This window comes from Schistocerca americana, chromosome 8 (assembly GCF_021461395.2).
Source record: "Schistocerca americana isolate TAMUIC-IGC-003095 chromosome 8, iqSchAmer2.1, whole genome shotgun sequence".
Classification (NCBI taxonomy): domain Eukaryota; kingdom Metazoa; phylum Arthropoda; class Insecta; order Orthoptera; family Acrididae; genus Schistocerca; species Schistocerca americana.
In genome coordinates this window covers 389,305,372-389,321,884 of record NC_060126.1, presented here as the reverse complement: position 1 = coordinate 389,321,884, position 16,513 = coordinate 389,305,372, and the positions used below count along the sequence as shown (strand labels likewise).

The window sequence follows — 16,513 nt, the reverse complement described above, 5'->3', positions numbered from 1 at the left end:
CATGGAGTGTAATTTTGTCTCACAATTGAAGTGTTTCACCCAAGTCTTGTCACTGGTTATGATTCAATCCAGTAATGAATCACCAAGTTTGTGGTAGGCCTCCAGAAATGTCAGCATTGTCCCCATTCGCTGTTCTTTATGGTGCTCTGTAAGCATTTTGGGCACCCATCATGCACAAAATTTGTGGTAGCCTAGCTTTTGAGTGACAATTTCAAAGAACAAAGTCCATGAAACTTATGGAAAAGCTCCATTATTGTGAAGCCACAGTTTTCACGAATAGTTTCATCAACATATAATAGCTCCATAGGAGGAATCACTCTAAGTCAAAGACAAGACTACCAGTTCTGTAACATATAACGAGTTAATTACTAACTGATCCACTTTTAGGATAGTAACAGCATGGGAGTACAACAAAAATATATAAAAGAAAGACTTTTTGCTTTATTCTATCTGAATATTTACAGTTGTTTTTGAATCCATGTGACATATGATGAGACTCTCGTATAAATTCCAGGAAATGACTTGGATCCACATCCAACTCCAGAGGAGACAATTCCGACCACTGTGTAAACACCACCATTTTGTAAGACAAGTGGACCACCAGAGTCACCCTGTAAATTAGGAAAATAATAATAATTGGAAAGCATACATATCAGTAACAGAAACTGACAGTAGTCACACGTCTGATATGTTCAGTACCAAAGTTTGAAGACACACAAAGGATCTGTCAATACAATGCATGTTTCACAGTACCTAATGCTACAAGTAAATATGTAAATATAAGTCAACTGCAAAAAAGTGCTCACAAACCTGACAGGCATCTTTTCCACCTTCTTCATGACCAGCACATAACTGAGAGTCAATAATTCCCTGAGGATATCTCTGTTTTGGAACTGATGGTCGCGAATATTGTTCATTACACACTGAATTGTTAAAGATTATAACGCTTGCTTCCTGAAGTGTATCTGGTCTTTCTCCACCTGGAACAAAAGAAATCATTGCAAGTGTTATCTTTTTAGAATGAGATTTTCACTCTGCAGCGGAGTGTGCACTGATATGAAACTTCCTGGCAGATTAAAACTGTGTGCTGGACCGAGACTCGAACTCGGGACCTTTGCCTTTCATAGGCAAGTGCTTCACCAACTGAGCCACCCAAGCATGACTCACGCCCCATCCTCACAGCTTTACTTCAGCCAGTACTTCTCCTGTGAGAGCTTCTGTAAAGTTTGGAAGATAGGAGACGAGGTACTGGCGGAAGTAAAGCTGTGAGGACAGGGCGTGAGTTGTGCTTGGGTGGCTCAGTTGGTAAAGCACTTGCCTGTGAAAGGCAAAGGCCCCGAGTTCGAGTCTCGGTCCGGCACACAGTTTCAATCTGCCAGGAAGTTTCGTTACATTTCTATGTGGAAATGCAGGCTACAGAAATAAAAACAGCAACACTATAAGAAAAAATACTACTGTAGTTGCCAAGCACCAAAACTAAAACAATTGGGACAGTGTAGTGAAACTTCCACTTTGCAGTGGAGTAACACCTTCTTGTGAGTGCTGGCACAAACATATGCATGACCCACACATGTAGCTTTAGGAACTCATAGATCAAGTCATTAAATGCTTAAATGCTGCAAGAAACAAAATGGGTGTGAAGACAACTAAAATGATAAGTGCACAGTAGATGTAGCAGCTAAAAGTAATTTGGAAACTGGATTAAAAAAGACTTGCTGTAGTTGTAGGCCACAAGGAAAACGAGTGAAGGTTCACAATCTGAGAACTAGAAATCAGTTGAATGGTGCAATATAAAAGCACAAGTCAGAATAGAAAAATCAGATCAAAAGTAGGTAGAGGAGAGAGAGAGGGAGAGGGGGAAAGAGAGAGAGAGAGAGAGAGAGAGAGAGAGAGAGAGAGAGATATGAAAGGAATAAATGTCCAAAGAAGGGAGTGAACAAAATGGAGGTAACAAATTAGGAAGTCAATAAATGAATTACATATATTAATAAATTAAGGTAACTTTTGTTGAGAGCATAGTATGTGGCAGAAAATTATCTGGAACACAGCATTTCATCAGTCTTTTCTACTTTTTTTCTGTTCATATGACCACTTGCTCTTATTTCACAAACTATTCACCACACAGAAATATCATCATAATTTAACGTCCCGTCACTGATCAGGTCACTTAGAGTGCAACATGAATTGAGTTTAGAATGAGGCAGTAGATATGCCACATACTTTTCAAAGGAATTATCCCAACATTCAACTAGGAATGCTGAAAAGGAGCTTGTAATGACTTGGAATGACAAAACCATTATTAAGAGGGTGAGAAAGTATTGCAGCTTCACAAATAAAAAATACACATCCACAATTATATAGTATAAAGTACAGTGAAGTACATGCCAGAGTGTATGGCACATTGTAGCATCAGCTTCCATCTGTTCAGTTTGCATAAGGAGGGTGGGAAGAATAACTCCTCGAATGCCTCTGCGCATTCTATAATTAGTCTAATGTTGTCTTTACAGTCTGTGTGGGAGTGATGTGTAGGGAAACTGTAGGTATCCCTAGATTCCTCACTAAATACTTCATGAGTAGGCTTTTGAGGGATATATCTTCAAGCATCTGCCAGTGCAGGTCTTTCAGCATTTCGATGTTTTCCTTTGTATCAGCTGTGGCCTTGTTGAAGGAAACATCCCATCATTTGCCTGAACTGATTTAGGAAACAGAAAAAAACCACAGAAAATCTGAAGCCTTCACTCTCCCAAATCTGAGACCATCTACATCCATACTCCGCAAGCCACCTGATGGTGTGTGGCGGAGGGTAATGATTGTCTTAATAAACATACCATCTTACCATAGGTTACTTAATGTAGAATTATTTTATGTTTATATACTGTATATTTGGAACAGGTTGGCTTAATAATATTAAAACTTGTTATTGGCTGTTCATTTAGTCTCCCAACACTTATCACTGCACACACTTGCAAATGACTTCGTACCTTGACCATACTGCCATGCCTCTGTTACAACTCCATCTAGTCCATTCTGCCTGTCTGAAAAACCGAGTCATTGACTCCTCATGAAAAGTGACACATTGAACATATTAGTATTACTCACTACCAATATTGGGTAATGATTTTCCTATAAATTGTTACTAAAATTGTAATGTGATAGGGGTGTTTTAGTTGCCACTTCTTTTTAATTAACTGTGACTCTTGAAATCTCTAAGTAATCTTTAAATGGGCAGTATGCATTGTTTAAGAGATATACATTGGCTTCCTTTTTAAATAAATGTAACTTAGTTATTTCTTACATCTCCTTGGACATATTACTTACAATTTTAATCCCTGATTGAAGCTGCTGTTTAGAGTTTTTCCGTGGTAAATGTTAAATAGAACAAAATTTGGCTTACACACATACTAACATTTTTTCTGATGTCCACAACACATTGTTAGATGAAATCACTAGGTGCTGTAAGGATATCTTGTTGTTTAAAAGATGATATGTCTCCAAGGGCATAACATGCGTGACATTCTCTTTGCCAAGTTAAGCCACTGTGTAAGAAGGGAATAAGGAAAATGTCTCTCATTACAGACCTGTAGCTTCAATATCACAATTTTCAAAGGTAATAGAGAAACCTTTCTATAAAATTTATCAAACTTTTTAGAACCCAATAACATACTATTGGAGTCCCGACATTGTTTCCAAATAGCTCACTCAACAGAAACAGCAATCTTCTCATTTATACATGGTATACTGGAACCGGTGGATAACAGGGCATATGTTACAGCTTTATTACTAGATTTGGCAAAAACATTTGATACAATAAGTCATGAAAAACTGTTTTTAACTAGAAAAAATAGGTGTCAGGTACATAACAAATAACTGGGTGGAATCACATCTGTCATAAAGAAATTGGGCAGGAAAGAAATCGTTTGGTTGTGAAATATAACTCTGCCCTTTTAGGTGAAAAATAGTGTCACATGAGAATCTGTTCTCAGTTTTATGCTGTTCCTGCTATATGTTAGTGACTTATTACACAAAATACACTTCAATTTTCAGATGATACTGCTATATTGATTAAAAGCAACACTCGTGAAACAAAGAGCCACAGACAGCCTCTCAGATTATTTTTCTGTTAAGCATTTATAATATAAACAGAGAATACTATTGCTACGGATATACATGCAGAGCAGAACGGAGCTCCACTATTTCCTCATAAATATGGAAATGTCGTGTGGCTAGGGCCTCCCGTCGGGTAGACCGTTCGCCTGGTGCAGGTCTTTCGATTTGACGCCACTTCGGCGACCTGCGCGTCGATGGGGATGAAATGATGATGATTAGGACAACACAACACCCAGTCCCTGAGCGGAGAAAATCTCCGTCCCAGCTGGGAATCGAACCCAGGCCCTTAGGATTGACAGTCTGTCACGCTGACCACTCAGCTACCGGGGCAGACGTTACATGAAGAGAGTATTAAAAAACTGCAACAGAAGTGACACACTCAAATGTGTGTATTTGATATGTGTCCACTTAACACTTGCATTGTTTTGAGGGAATACTACTGTCAGCCTAAAATCTTTAAGACCGCGAAAGGGAATAATAAGAGTAGTTGAAGGTGTAAACCAAAGAAAATCCTGCAGGCTATTGAAAGAAGGCCACAGGAAATAGTATCTTGTGTCTTCCTTGTATATACATTTACAGAAATGGGGTGCAAATGAGAAGAAACAAGAATGTAAAAAATTACCACAGTTACACTGTGCATGATTACAACACAAGACAAAATGAAGAAATACCTGTACAGAAAACAAGAACAAGGCTATTTCAGAAGGGTGTCCTCCGCCCAAGCATCAAAGTATACAGTGTTTTTACCTAGTCACAAAACTGTTGGAAGACACTGAACAGTTTTAAATACAGGTAAAGGCTTACTTAGTTGAAAACTGATTTTACTCATTAAATGAAAGTCTTGACACATGAAATTTATTCTTTTACTGTGTTACTCATATTGTACTTATTATGCTCTGAACTTCTAAGCATGCATAATTTAAAGTCCCTCAGTTCATTTTCTGTCTGTATTTGAAGGCTAATCTCAGGTACTCTTTGTTGGGATTTTGATACAGTTTTCACTAACAGCTAAACTGATTCAAGGAAGGTTTGCGTATATAACTTATTACCGCTGCATGAGACAAGTCGTCTGGCCTTAGATACTTTGTGCTACATATGTGAAACTGAGGTTGGTGATTAGTTAGATACAAGTTAGTTTGACTGTAATTTTATTTGCATTGTATTTGTTATTCAACTTCTTTGACAATAACTATTATAAACCAAGGATGTTCTAGCTGTTAGTAAACGTACTATAGCAAGAAAGAAGATATGCAGTAAAAAATTTATAGCAAGAATGAAGACATGCAAAGTCAAAATTCATTTTTAGGGAAGAACATATCTAAACAAAGAAAAATAAAAAATATGACAAACAACAATGTGCATTTGCAGGAACTGAATATATTCATACGATAAAAGAGAGGTAAGCTGCAAATAAATAAATAGAAATTACGAAGGGAAAATGAACAGACATCACTTGATATATATATTAGCATTTCTAATATCAACATTACTTTTTCTAACATAATAAAATTACAAAGAGCACAGGACTAATGCATTGAAGAATTATCGACAAACATGATAGAATTACAAGTTAAATGCAGTTTCTGTTTGAGAGTAAAGTGTAACATGAAGTAGAAGATTTCATTTACTACGCAAGCAAAAAGTAATAACACTGTTAAGAATGGTTTTATTTTTGGGACGCCTGTGATAAAGTAAATTCAGTTTCAATTTTAATTCTGAAGAGATGCAACAGCATGCTGTAGAGCTACTTTAAGGCATTTCAAGCATTGCATCTGTACCAACACCTGGATATGGGAATTTTTGGCTACAAGATAAAACAATCCTAGACTGAATAACACAGTCATAACACTTATGGATACAAAATATCGCCTGAAGGTTCAATTTTGAGAGATGAATGGCAAGATCATATCTTGGGGATGGTTACTTTTCTTCAAAGAAAGTGCTTTGATGAAATAGTAATAATTTCCTTGTCATTTAGTAGACGCTCGGTGTGTGGATACATAAATAAATGTTGTAGAGCTTCAATGCAAAATATATCTGCATACATTAGATAATATAAAAAGTCACAATAATTATCACCTGCTCACTGCAAGAATATAAGATATAGAAAGGTATTATCTTTGTTTCTTACCAAATCCAAGGAGTCCCCAACCATAAAGCATTGCAGTCTTTCCACTTAATTCATCATCATTGTCTCCTAATTGTGGAAGACAAATGGTACTGATATACTGGTTTGGTTCCACAGGATTAGCAAGCTGCAGCACAGCAATGTCATGATAATGCTCTGGTGGTTGATAAAATGGATGTACCTTCACAGCTGATATGGTTACATCTTGAGGTGCAGCCCTGTCGTCACTGCGTGCAAAATCCAATTCTCCTACACGCACGACATCTGGTTTCCTGTAGGCAAACTACATCTGACATGGATTCGCTGCATCTAAATATAACAAGCATTTAATTGAAAACTGTTGTTCTGATTAAGGCAAGACAAATATAAACTGAATTATCTTTGATTACTGGTCAATGGAATGAAAACTAAAAGTTGTGCTCTGCTTTGAGAGTAATATGTGTATCTGCTATTCCACCTCCTGACAGTCAGCAAATAGTAACACAAGTAATTCCCTATATAACTGATACTAGTTCTTCTTCATGTGCTTCATTAGAATAATCTCTAATTATGTTGATTTGAAGACACGGGTATGAATTTATTTTCCATTGTTTCACTATTGTTGCCTTATGATATTATCGTCTCCTGCCGAAAAGTTAAATGGTGTGACCTCTAGCACGTGCATGTGTGGTTGTCTGTGTAAATTTGTGTACTCCTACTAGAAAAAGAGCGAGAGCTTGAAAGCTAGTGTAAAAACTGTTTTCTGTTGCATGTTTCTATGCACCACACATCAGTCAGCTATAGGTGAGTGGTTGCTTTTAATTTATTTTACATAGTATCCATCCAAGGAAACAAATTATACGATCAGAGGAAAAAATCAGTAGCAACAGAGTGTAATATAAATTATTGCACATTTCACAGAGATCTGTTCTAAGTATTGCAATTCCTACAGTTATTTCCCAACACATTAAATCAACCAGAAAAAATACACTCCTATTGAAGCACAAGAAAGACCAATATGCTCTTGTTTTAAAAGACTCTGACCAAAAAGTCAGGTACCATCTGCCTCATTGTACCTTTCTCAACATCACTAAAAAATTTGGCATGCGAACAATAAGTTGCTGCTACCCATCCTCTTCCACTTGCCCATTCTCACTCACTCATTTGGCTCAACACATTGTTGTTAATTCTTTGTGTCTCTCTAACTATCACTGTCTCGTCTCACTACCATTGTCTCACTCTTGCTCTCTCTTAATACTGCTATCTCATTCTTTCCTTCCCACTGACACCGTCTCTTCTCAACGTCACTATCTCTCTCTTCCTTGTTGTCATTGCCATAAACTCTGTCTCCCATTATCACTGGCTCTCACCCACTTCCACTTTCTCCTTTATTTCTTTCCCAATGGCACTGTCTTCTTCACTCTTTTCCTAGCACTGTTCTATCACTGCCAACTATGCCCCACTGACATTGTGTCCCTCTCTTTCTCTCATGCTACCTTTGTCTCATTTATTCTTTCTGCACCACAGGCCGGCCACTGTGGCCAAGCGGTTCTAGGCGCTTCAGTCCAGAACCACGCTGCTGCTACGGTCACGGGTTTGAATCCTGCCTCGGACATGGATGTGTCTGATGTCCTTAGGTTAGTTAGATTTAAGTAGTTCTAAGTCTAGGGGACTGATGACCTCAGATGTTATGTCCCATAGTGCTTAGAGCCATTTGAACCATTTCTGTACCACAACCATTGTCTACCACCTTTGAGTATTTATTACTTTTCCATCTCTTTCCCACTGCCATGGTCTCCTCTTCTCTCAGCATGAGTGAGTGTGGAAACTTCCACGTACTAAAATTTTTGGAATAATTTTTAAAAGTGTTGAAGAAAGTAGAATGAGGCAGCTGGTACTCCACTTTTCAGTCAGAGTCTTTTAAAACAGGGGCATATTAGCCTTTTTTTGTGCTCTGATACAGCACTATTGTGTGGGTTCCCTTCTTTTCCAAGCCACAGCACAGCATGTTACTCATGTGAAAATAATTTTATGGGTCAGTAAAATTATAATAGTTTACCTGTGTGAAATTAAAGTAACATGAAACTAATTTTGCAAGTCAGACCATATTTTATGTGTACAAATATTTGAATGTGTTTCAGTGCAACATGGGGTTCCCAGAACCCTTCTGATGAAAATATATACACTTTATGACATATTTCTCTGTGCTACATCACTATATACACCATGTTTTGCCTCATATCAGATTTTATGTGCATACTTTGTGTGTAGAAACAGGGTAACCTTAAACCTATGTATATCAGAAACAGATAAAGATATCAAGAAAATTTTCAAACTTGTTCGAAATCTTAGGAATATATCATAAAAATTTCAGCCACTTGCTGTGCATAGCCGTCTTGGAATCCACGGTTCAGTTTTAGGATCCAAAAACCATGTTTCTTGGGTCTTCTCAGGGGGCCGCCCATGAACTAAATGGTGCCTCCATAAGCCCCTTAAGGCATGCTATAGAACACATACAATGCAAAAAGAACCAACTGATTTATTTCATTTTCCTAAGCTGGGGGAAGTGTGTAATATTCAAACTTTGACCCTGAACTCTAGGATTCTCGTAGTTACAGTAAGACGGTACTTCTGTTGGGTATGCAAATGGTCCCTAACCCAAGGGCTATCCCAAACATGTGACTCTAGCTTCCTATCACCAACAGGACCCAAGGTATAATCCCTGGAAAAATCCAGTTTTTATGTGCTGTGTTTTGGAACATGTTAGCTAGCACATGCTGTTGCATGTGTGCCAATAAAAGCATTTATAACTACAATAAAAAACTGAGAATAACTGAACCAACTGATATGAATAGTAGTAATAGTTTATATCTGAAGATGACGTAACTCAGTTCAAACTGGTCACAATAGCTTTGTCAATCACACTGTTTAGTTTATAAAATAAAAATGTATACTCACGGTATTTATCCAGTAGCTCTAACACAAATGCATTGAAAAAATAACTTTACAGTAAGAATTACAGGGTAAAAATATGTTTCTTGTGAAATATAACTCAGTATTAAATTCTTCAGCTAAAATGTATGGGCAGGGAGGCTGTGGTTGATGTATAAAACTGCTTCCTGACATTTTGTCTACAACTGCAGGAGCCATCTTCTGACGTAAAATGGCTATTCTACTAAAGCTTGAGGGGTTCTCACATTTACAGAGTCTATAGAGGGCATCACCATATGTCATGTGGTGCCAAATGTATGGCACCATCATTCTCGATTAAAAATAATCAGTTGTTATTCTGTTGGTACAAAGTTGACATCCAGATTTTATCTAACTTCAAACCTTCTTCCTTTTATTGAAATTATTTTGGTGTTTGTGAACCTCTATTGCTTCTCTATACATTTGTGCATGATGGTCCAATGTCCTTGCTAAAATGCTTGTCTCACGGAGTTTTATTTCGTGGTTCCCCTCTTGAAAACCTGTTCTGTTGAGGCCAATTTTTTGGTATATGCCAGACAACAGTTCCCTTCGTGTTCAACTGTGTGGTAGTTAACACTTCTTTTTGTGGTTTCAGTATACACTTATCTGCAACTCCACAGATTTTTATATACCCCAGGTGTTGCTATGGTGGGCCATGCATCTGTCACCCTTCTTAAATATTGATTAATCTTCTTGGCAATATCATGAAAAGGATAGTTGCTATTCATGATATAGTTGAGATGCTGAGTTGCAAATAGGCACAACAAATGATGGTCAAACAAAGCTTTTGGCCAAACAGGCCTTCATCAGAATTAAACAACATACACACACCACCCATGCAAACACATCTCACACTCACATGACCACACTCTCTGGCTTCCAAGTCCAGATTGTGAGCAGCAGTGCATGATGAGAGAAGCAAACTAGTGGTAAGGGTAAGGAGGAGGCTGGGGTGCGGAACAGGAGGGGTAGTAGCGTAGGGATGGGGGACAGTTGAAAGCTGATTGTGGGAGCATACAGGGATGAAGTGGGGAGAGGGTAGGGCAGCTAGATGCACTCAGGAGGTTACATTGGGGGCGGAGGGGGGGGGGGGGGTGGAAAAGGAAACGGGGAGAAGTAAAGAGACTGCAGTGCTCTGATGGAATTGAGGGCTGTGTAGTGCTGGAATGGAAACAGCGAAGGGGACAGGTGTGTAAAGGACAATGACTAACAAAGGTTGAGGCCAGGAGGGTTATGGGAATACAGGGAGACTTTCCACCTGCACAGTTCGGAAAAGCTGGCGTTGGTGGGAATGACCGCCTACACAAGGTATAAAAGAGCTGTCATTTGTACTCAAGTGATTCATGTGGACAGGTTTTTGCAGAGACTATGGATGCACAACAAGACCTGACAGACTTTGAAAACAGAATGGTAGTTGGAGCTAGACACATGGGACATTCCAATTTGGAAATCATCAGGGAATTCAATATTCCAAGATCCACAGTGTCAAGAGAGTTCCAAGAATACCAAATTTCAGGCATTACCTCTCACCACAGACAACACAGTGGCCGACGGTCTTCACTTAACAAGCAAGAGCAGTGGCGTTTGCATATAATTGTCAATGCTAACAAACAAGCAACAATGCGCTAACAAACAAGTAACATTCCATGAAATAACTGCAGAAATCAATGTGGGACTTATGACGAATGTTTCCATTAGGACAATGCAGTGGGCAGTAAGGGGTTATAGCAGCAAGACAACCGACGTGACTGCCTTTGCTAACAGCACATCTCCTGCAGCGCATCTCCTGGGCTCGTGGCCATATCGGTTTGATCATGGCCTGTTCAGATGAGTCCCAATTTCAGTTCATAAGAGCTGATGATAGGGTTCGAGTGAGCCACAGACCCCACGAACCATTGTGCAACCTGGTGGTAGCTCCATAATGGCGGGGGCTGTGTTTACATCAAATGGACCAGGTCCTCTGGTCCAACTGAACTGATTGTGGACTGGAAATGATTATGTTTGGCTCCTTGGAGACTATTTGCTGCCATTCATGGACTCCATGTTCCCAAACATGTCGCCGAGCCACAATCGTTTGCGACTGGTTTGAAGAACATTCTGGACAGTTTGAGCAAATGATTTGGCAACCCAGATAACCTGACATGAATCCCATGAAACATTTATGAGACATAATAAAGAGGTCAATTCATGCATAAAATTCTGCACCAGAAACACTTTTGCAGTTATGGGTGACTATGGAAGCAGCATGGCTCAATACATCTGCAGGAGACTTCCAATGGCTGGTTGAGCCCATGTACATGAAGTTGCTGCAGTGAAGCGTGGAAGGTCCAACATGATATTAGGAAGTATCTCATGACTTTTATCACCTCAGCGTATGCTTCATAATAATCACATGTGGCTCAGTGACCGGGTGCAAGTCTTTGAATTGGAGACCATTTCAGCGACTTGTGTGTCCCTAATCTCCCCAGTCATTTCTCATAAACAGCAATTACACAACAACTGATCTGTTCTCAGCAGTGAAGTATATAGCCTTATGAAGTAATATATAGTGTAGCCTGCCTTATCTCCAATACATGAAAATTATTTTCTCTGAATGGGCATCATCCACTGGGCTGCAGTGTCTTCCTTACTAGTATTCAGTTAAATAAGAATACGCTTGACTTCATCAGTTACAAGTTAACCATAAATAAACAATGAACAAACTTCCCTACATTGATTATTGTTTCTGCTCAAAATAAGCAGTGCTAAAATATTAACACTTTGAATATTGTCATATAATATGATTGTCCCCTAATGTTCACTCTCCGTAATTCATGGAAGCCAGTTATTAATGTCACTGACTAGAGCATCATTACATGGAAACGAATTTAGTTAAAATATATAGTTTTTCTGTTTGTGCAAAATCCTCACATCACAATGGCTTTCTTTGAAAACATATTGCTGCAGCTTCTCCCTGGAATCCCTTTAGCTGTTGTACTATCTTATCTGTTTTTTTAATACTATTGTTCCTCTTTTGATCTCCTAAAGAAGGAATATATTGGAAATGTTATTGCCACACTTGATTCTCCACTTGCACAACATAGGCAACAGTATCTACTTCCAGATCTTTAAAAATTCAAGAGCACTACAAAAGAATGTACATAATTTACAAAAAAGGAGTCATTTGTGTTAATTGTCCTGTCAGTAAGGAGGTTATTAGAGAAACTGTCAGTAACTGGTTGTGATTCACAGTTTTACTCTGCTTCAGCAATTTGTATAGTAGCAATAATGATCACTTACATTCCTTAGCAAGTCTCATAATAACTTGTTTCAGACCAATCTACTTTATAAAAGATATTTTGTCTCCAAGAATTAAACCTGATACGCCAGCAAAAGTAGCCACAGATGCTATCCGCTATGTCATACATGAGATTAGCAGAAATGTTTGACTCAGTTGGCATTTAATTTTCACCAACAAAGTTACCACTGGAGGTGAAGAAATGATAACAATAACACATTATTTTCCTATAAAATGGTTGCAAGGATGTGAACATATGCTCAAAATTCTTAGTAACAAGCTGAATAGCATTGTAAAATCTGCAATTCATTTACACTTCTGCTATTACTTTGATGACTTTCAGGTAGTTATCAAAAGGCTTTACCACAACATACCTTCTAAGAGTACAGTGTGCTGCTGTAAGTACCCTATCTTCCTGAATGAGGGCTCCTCCACAATACCAGTCAATTGACCCATTCCTAGTTCGCTGCCCAACTGCAACCTGACAATTGAACCAATGAACATCAACCAGATGTGTGGATCCAGACAAGATTTACAGTATGGTCATTCTACATACCATCCATGGAGACAAAATAGCACTCCTTAATGAAATGCCTCCTATAACAGCAGCTACAAGACGACTAGACGGAGGTTTGTTTGCTAATGGCTGACCACATTCTGAAAAGTGAAATACAAGGTTTTCAGAGTTTTAACATAAATATTAACAGAAATTCTAAATGTGATTCTAATTGAAATATTAATCAATCTATATTAATTTAGAATCAGGGGTTTAGAGAAATAAAACAACACTTACTATTCGCTTTTTGTGCAGGCAGAGGACAGCAGATTAGGCGCTCATCACCTCGATCACAGAAATGTATGCTGGAACGTGCTCTGAGAGTGCTGCATTTATCACTGGCAACACAACTATAATGCACATACTCATCATCAGAAGGACACTGAGACTGATACAGTTCCACATCATCTGATTTTGCACCATCTGGGAATATATTACTGGATCAGAAGATATTCTTATACCCGAGAAAAAGGTGAGCTACTCTATTATTTCCTGCATTCAAAGTGAAAGTGATTAGTCAAACAATGATAGTTTTCTCTGCATTTGGTCTATTTCTGTTTTCATATTCTTTTGAATTTTAGGACATGAAGAAAGTCATATCACATTTTCTTTGTTTTAAAAAAGGTGATATGTAAAAAACAGCATACAGTCAGATGGTTCAGCAGCATAGATGAACAGTTATTCAAGTTATTCAGACTGCAATATAATCATATGTCTAAATTAATATAACATTTTATCCTTCTCTCAGCAAGCAGTGATAAATAAATAAATATTACAGGATGGTGTCAAATTTATGATGTAGAAACAATTGTGGAAAATACACAACCAGAAAGAATCTTTAAACTTGGTGTCCTGAAGAGTTGGTCAGAATTTTGAACTGGCCCACACTCACAACCCAGAACTGTTGGAGCTAAATAATTTTTAAATTATTCAATCACCATTTAACATCTAAAACTTTATAAATGGCAGAGTCTGTAGTGGTTATTTTCTGGCATTTACAATTAGCCACTTGCTACATAATCTTAAATATTTCATAAGGTATTATCCTCAGTGTGTTGCTAAGGGACATTTCAGTAATGCCTTAACCCTTAATCTCCTTTATTATTAAGTTTCTCAACTGTTACAAGCAAATTAAGAAAGATTACACAGTAATTTTTTAATTTGGTTCCTGTATTAATTATTATTGTAAGGTATATATTCAACAGTGGACTTAAAACAACAGCTAAAGCTTTATTTTTTACAGTGCAGTAATAAATTGTATCAAAATTCCGAATTTTTATGAATGCAAGTAGTGGTCTAAAAAGAAGATACATGTTGTTTTATTATTATCATTTATTGACACTAGTGCCACTAACAAACATTGCCATATATTTATAAATGTGTTAGTATCATTTAGAGATTCAATATTATCAGCAGAAGTACAAAAAACCACTCATGTTATTCACATTCTACATGATACTATTTCATAATGTTCACAGATCTTTCTTATCTAGTTCTTCATAAGTAACTAAGTATGTGAATGAATTTAAAGTAATCTTACAGGAGGAGTTAGTTCTATTTGAAATTAAATTTTAACTATTTTCATTTCACAGCTCCATGGTAATGAAGTGCACTGATTTATTTTATGAACATTGGTACATGTTAATGCACATAATTACCTGTATGTTTTATTTCCAGTTCCAGATGCTTCTCGCTGTAGTGTCAGTTTTATATGTAATGCCCTATCCAGCATACACTTAAAACAAGAACAACAATTACTGTTTGGCTGCACTATAAGCAAAATTTATTTTATCTTATCTTCTCTCTTTTCTAGTTGCTATAATTCTCTATTTTGTATTAAACTAATATAGCCAAATCTACACATATTTTTCTCCATGTGTGCCACTGAGAGATGTATATGATAAACAGCAATAAAAAAGTAATATGAAGGACTGTTCACTTACAGCAGTGATCAACCAAGAGGATAATGCTGGCAGCTGCCCACAGGTACATCATGACAGGCTGAGACCTCAGCATCAACTGAGGACCAGCCAGCAAACTCCACACCTGGGAGTGAAGGAGGAGGGGTGGGGGAACTGAGATAACAGGACCACAGCAACCACATAACTGTGCTCAGACCACTTTCAGCTCAGCACACTCCAGTAAGGTGAAAGTCAAGGTGCCAATACAGCACTGGCACTTGTGGAGAGTCAGAAAGCTGTTTGTATAATGGCCCCATGTGAGACCACTCAGTTACAATGGCACCACATATGCAAACAACTTACCAACCTGAAATCAAAAGAAAATGACAAATCTAAGAAAAAGTGTTCTATACTTGCCAGTGCAAGATAAAAGATGTAAGACTTAACAAGCCAACATTTGAAAATTATATTTGTAGAAAGAGAAAAATGTAGGTATTAAGAAATAAAATTGTTCTGTACAAAAATACTAAGGCTGTAATTGTTGTGAGTGCCATTAATAAATCTAGTAATGTTGTGTGGTAAATGTGATAAAAATATTCGGCACGGTGTAACAGTTCCCCATGTTACTGATTCAATTCTGGAACTTGTTAGTTATTTAGACACTACATGTTTCTAGCACATTTCTAACAATGGGGACGATTTGTAAGTATTTGCTCTTTAATAGAAATAACTGTAATAAGACGACCTGGAATTTATAAATAAATGCACCTACCATTGTTTGTAATACTAAGCTACACCAATTTAATGGTTAGCCAGAAAAATTATTAATCATTAGATGTCAGTTGACTCCATCAACTCAGTGAACCTGTAAGTGACAAATGTTGGCGAGTCAATCCGAATATGAGGTGCAAATTGTAGATAAATAGTACCGCTAATGGCAGAAGCACCGCTGAAGTAATCGCGAAAAACGCATCGACACTACTACTAACAGCCGACCACGGGACTCAATCAGTGTCAACCGTGAAAATCGTCCAAACATAAATGGCAACTCCCGAGATCTTACAGAGCGTGTGGTATGATAGGCGTTCGCCGGGATCTCAGGCACCGAAGAGCGGTGGGGAAAGGGGGGTGGAGGTTACGGGGGGGGGGGGGGGGGCAAAAACAGACCGAAAGAAGAAAAACGATTTAAGAATTAACTGGGAAGGATACAAGGGTTCCCCTACCGCTTTTGTACCTATCGTTTGCTTTCGAGAAGAAGCTTTTTCATAGGGTCGCGACTGTAACAGAACACTTTTGTGACAGTCTCATTTCTAGTGTCATTATTATCCAGATTGCGAAAATTGTGACTGATTCACACGGCTGCTGCCTACATAACACGCATCTGTGGTTGATTACTAATATTACAGGCGTTCTTAGTCATTGTGCTTATTGACAGTTATAATCTGTTCATCTCGTGTAAACAAACATATGCAATATCTGCTGCCTCAATGTTCTAGATTGAAGAGATGATGAAGGGCATTCACACGGTTTCCCATTTAGACACTTCGAAGTTTATTTCCACTGTAAGGATAAAAGTTGCTTATCGAAATAGCTTT

The 16,513-nt window shown here is 37.9% G+C and overlaps 1 protein-coding gene across 1 annotated transcript; it reads right to left on the bottom strand.

Moving 5' to 3' along the window:
• Window positions 1–421: 421 nt before the first annotated feature.
• On the bottom strand, window positions 422–15,254 carry LOC124545491 (venom protease-like). Its single transcript, XM_047124434.1, has 7 exons — window positions 14,961–15,254; window positions 13,255–13,440; window positions 13,018–13,118; window positions 12,836–12,942; window positions 6,239–6,507; window positions 811–980; window positions 422–611 (listed from the first exon to the last, which is right to left on the bottom strand). The coding sequence occupies exons 1-7, from the start codon at window positions 15,031–15,033 to the stop codon at window positions 459–461; spliced, it is 1,059 nt and encodes a 352-aa protein (XP_046980390.1). The 5' UTR covers window positions 15,034–15,254; the 3' UTR covers window positions 422–458.
• Window positions 15,255–16,513: the final 1,259 nt, after the last annotated feature.

Bases quoted from the DNA above. Each gene is read 5' to 3' on its own strand.
- LOC124545491 (XM_047124434.1), bottom strand. From the start codon at position 15,033: ATGCTGAGGTCTCAGCCTGTCATGATGTACCTGTGGGCAGCTGCCAGC. The intron at 13,119-13,254 runs GTAAGTGTTGTT...TTCACTTTTCAG, and splicing joins GCCTGCACAAAAAGCGAATA to AATGTGGTCAGCCATTAGCA. The intron at 981-6,238 runs GTAAGAAACAAA...CTTTTGTTCCAG, and splicing joins TTGGGGACTCCTTGGATTTG to GTGGAGAAAGACCAGATACA.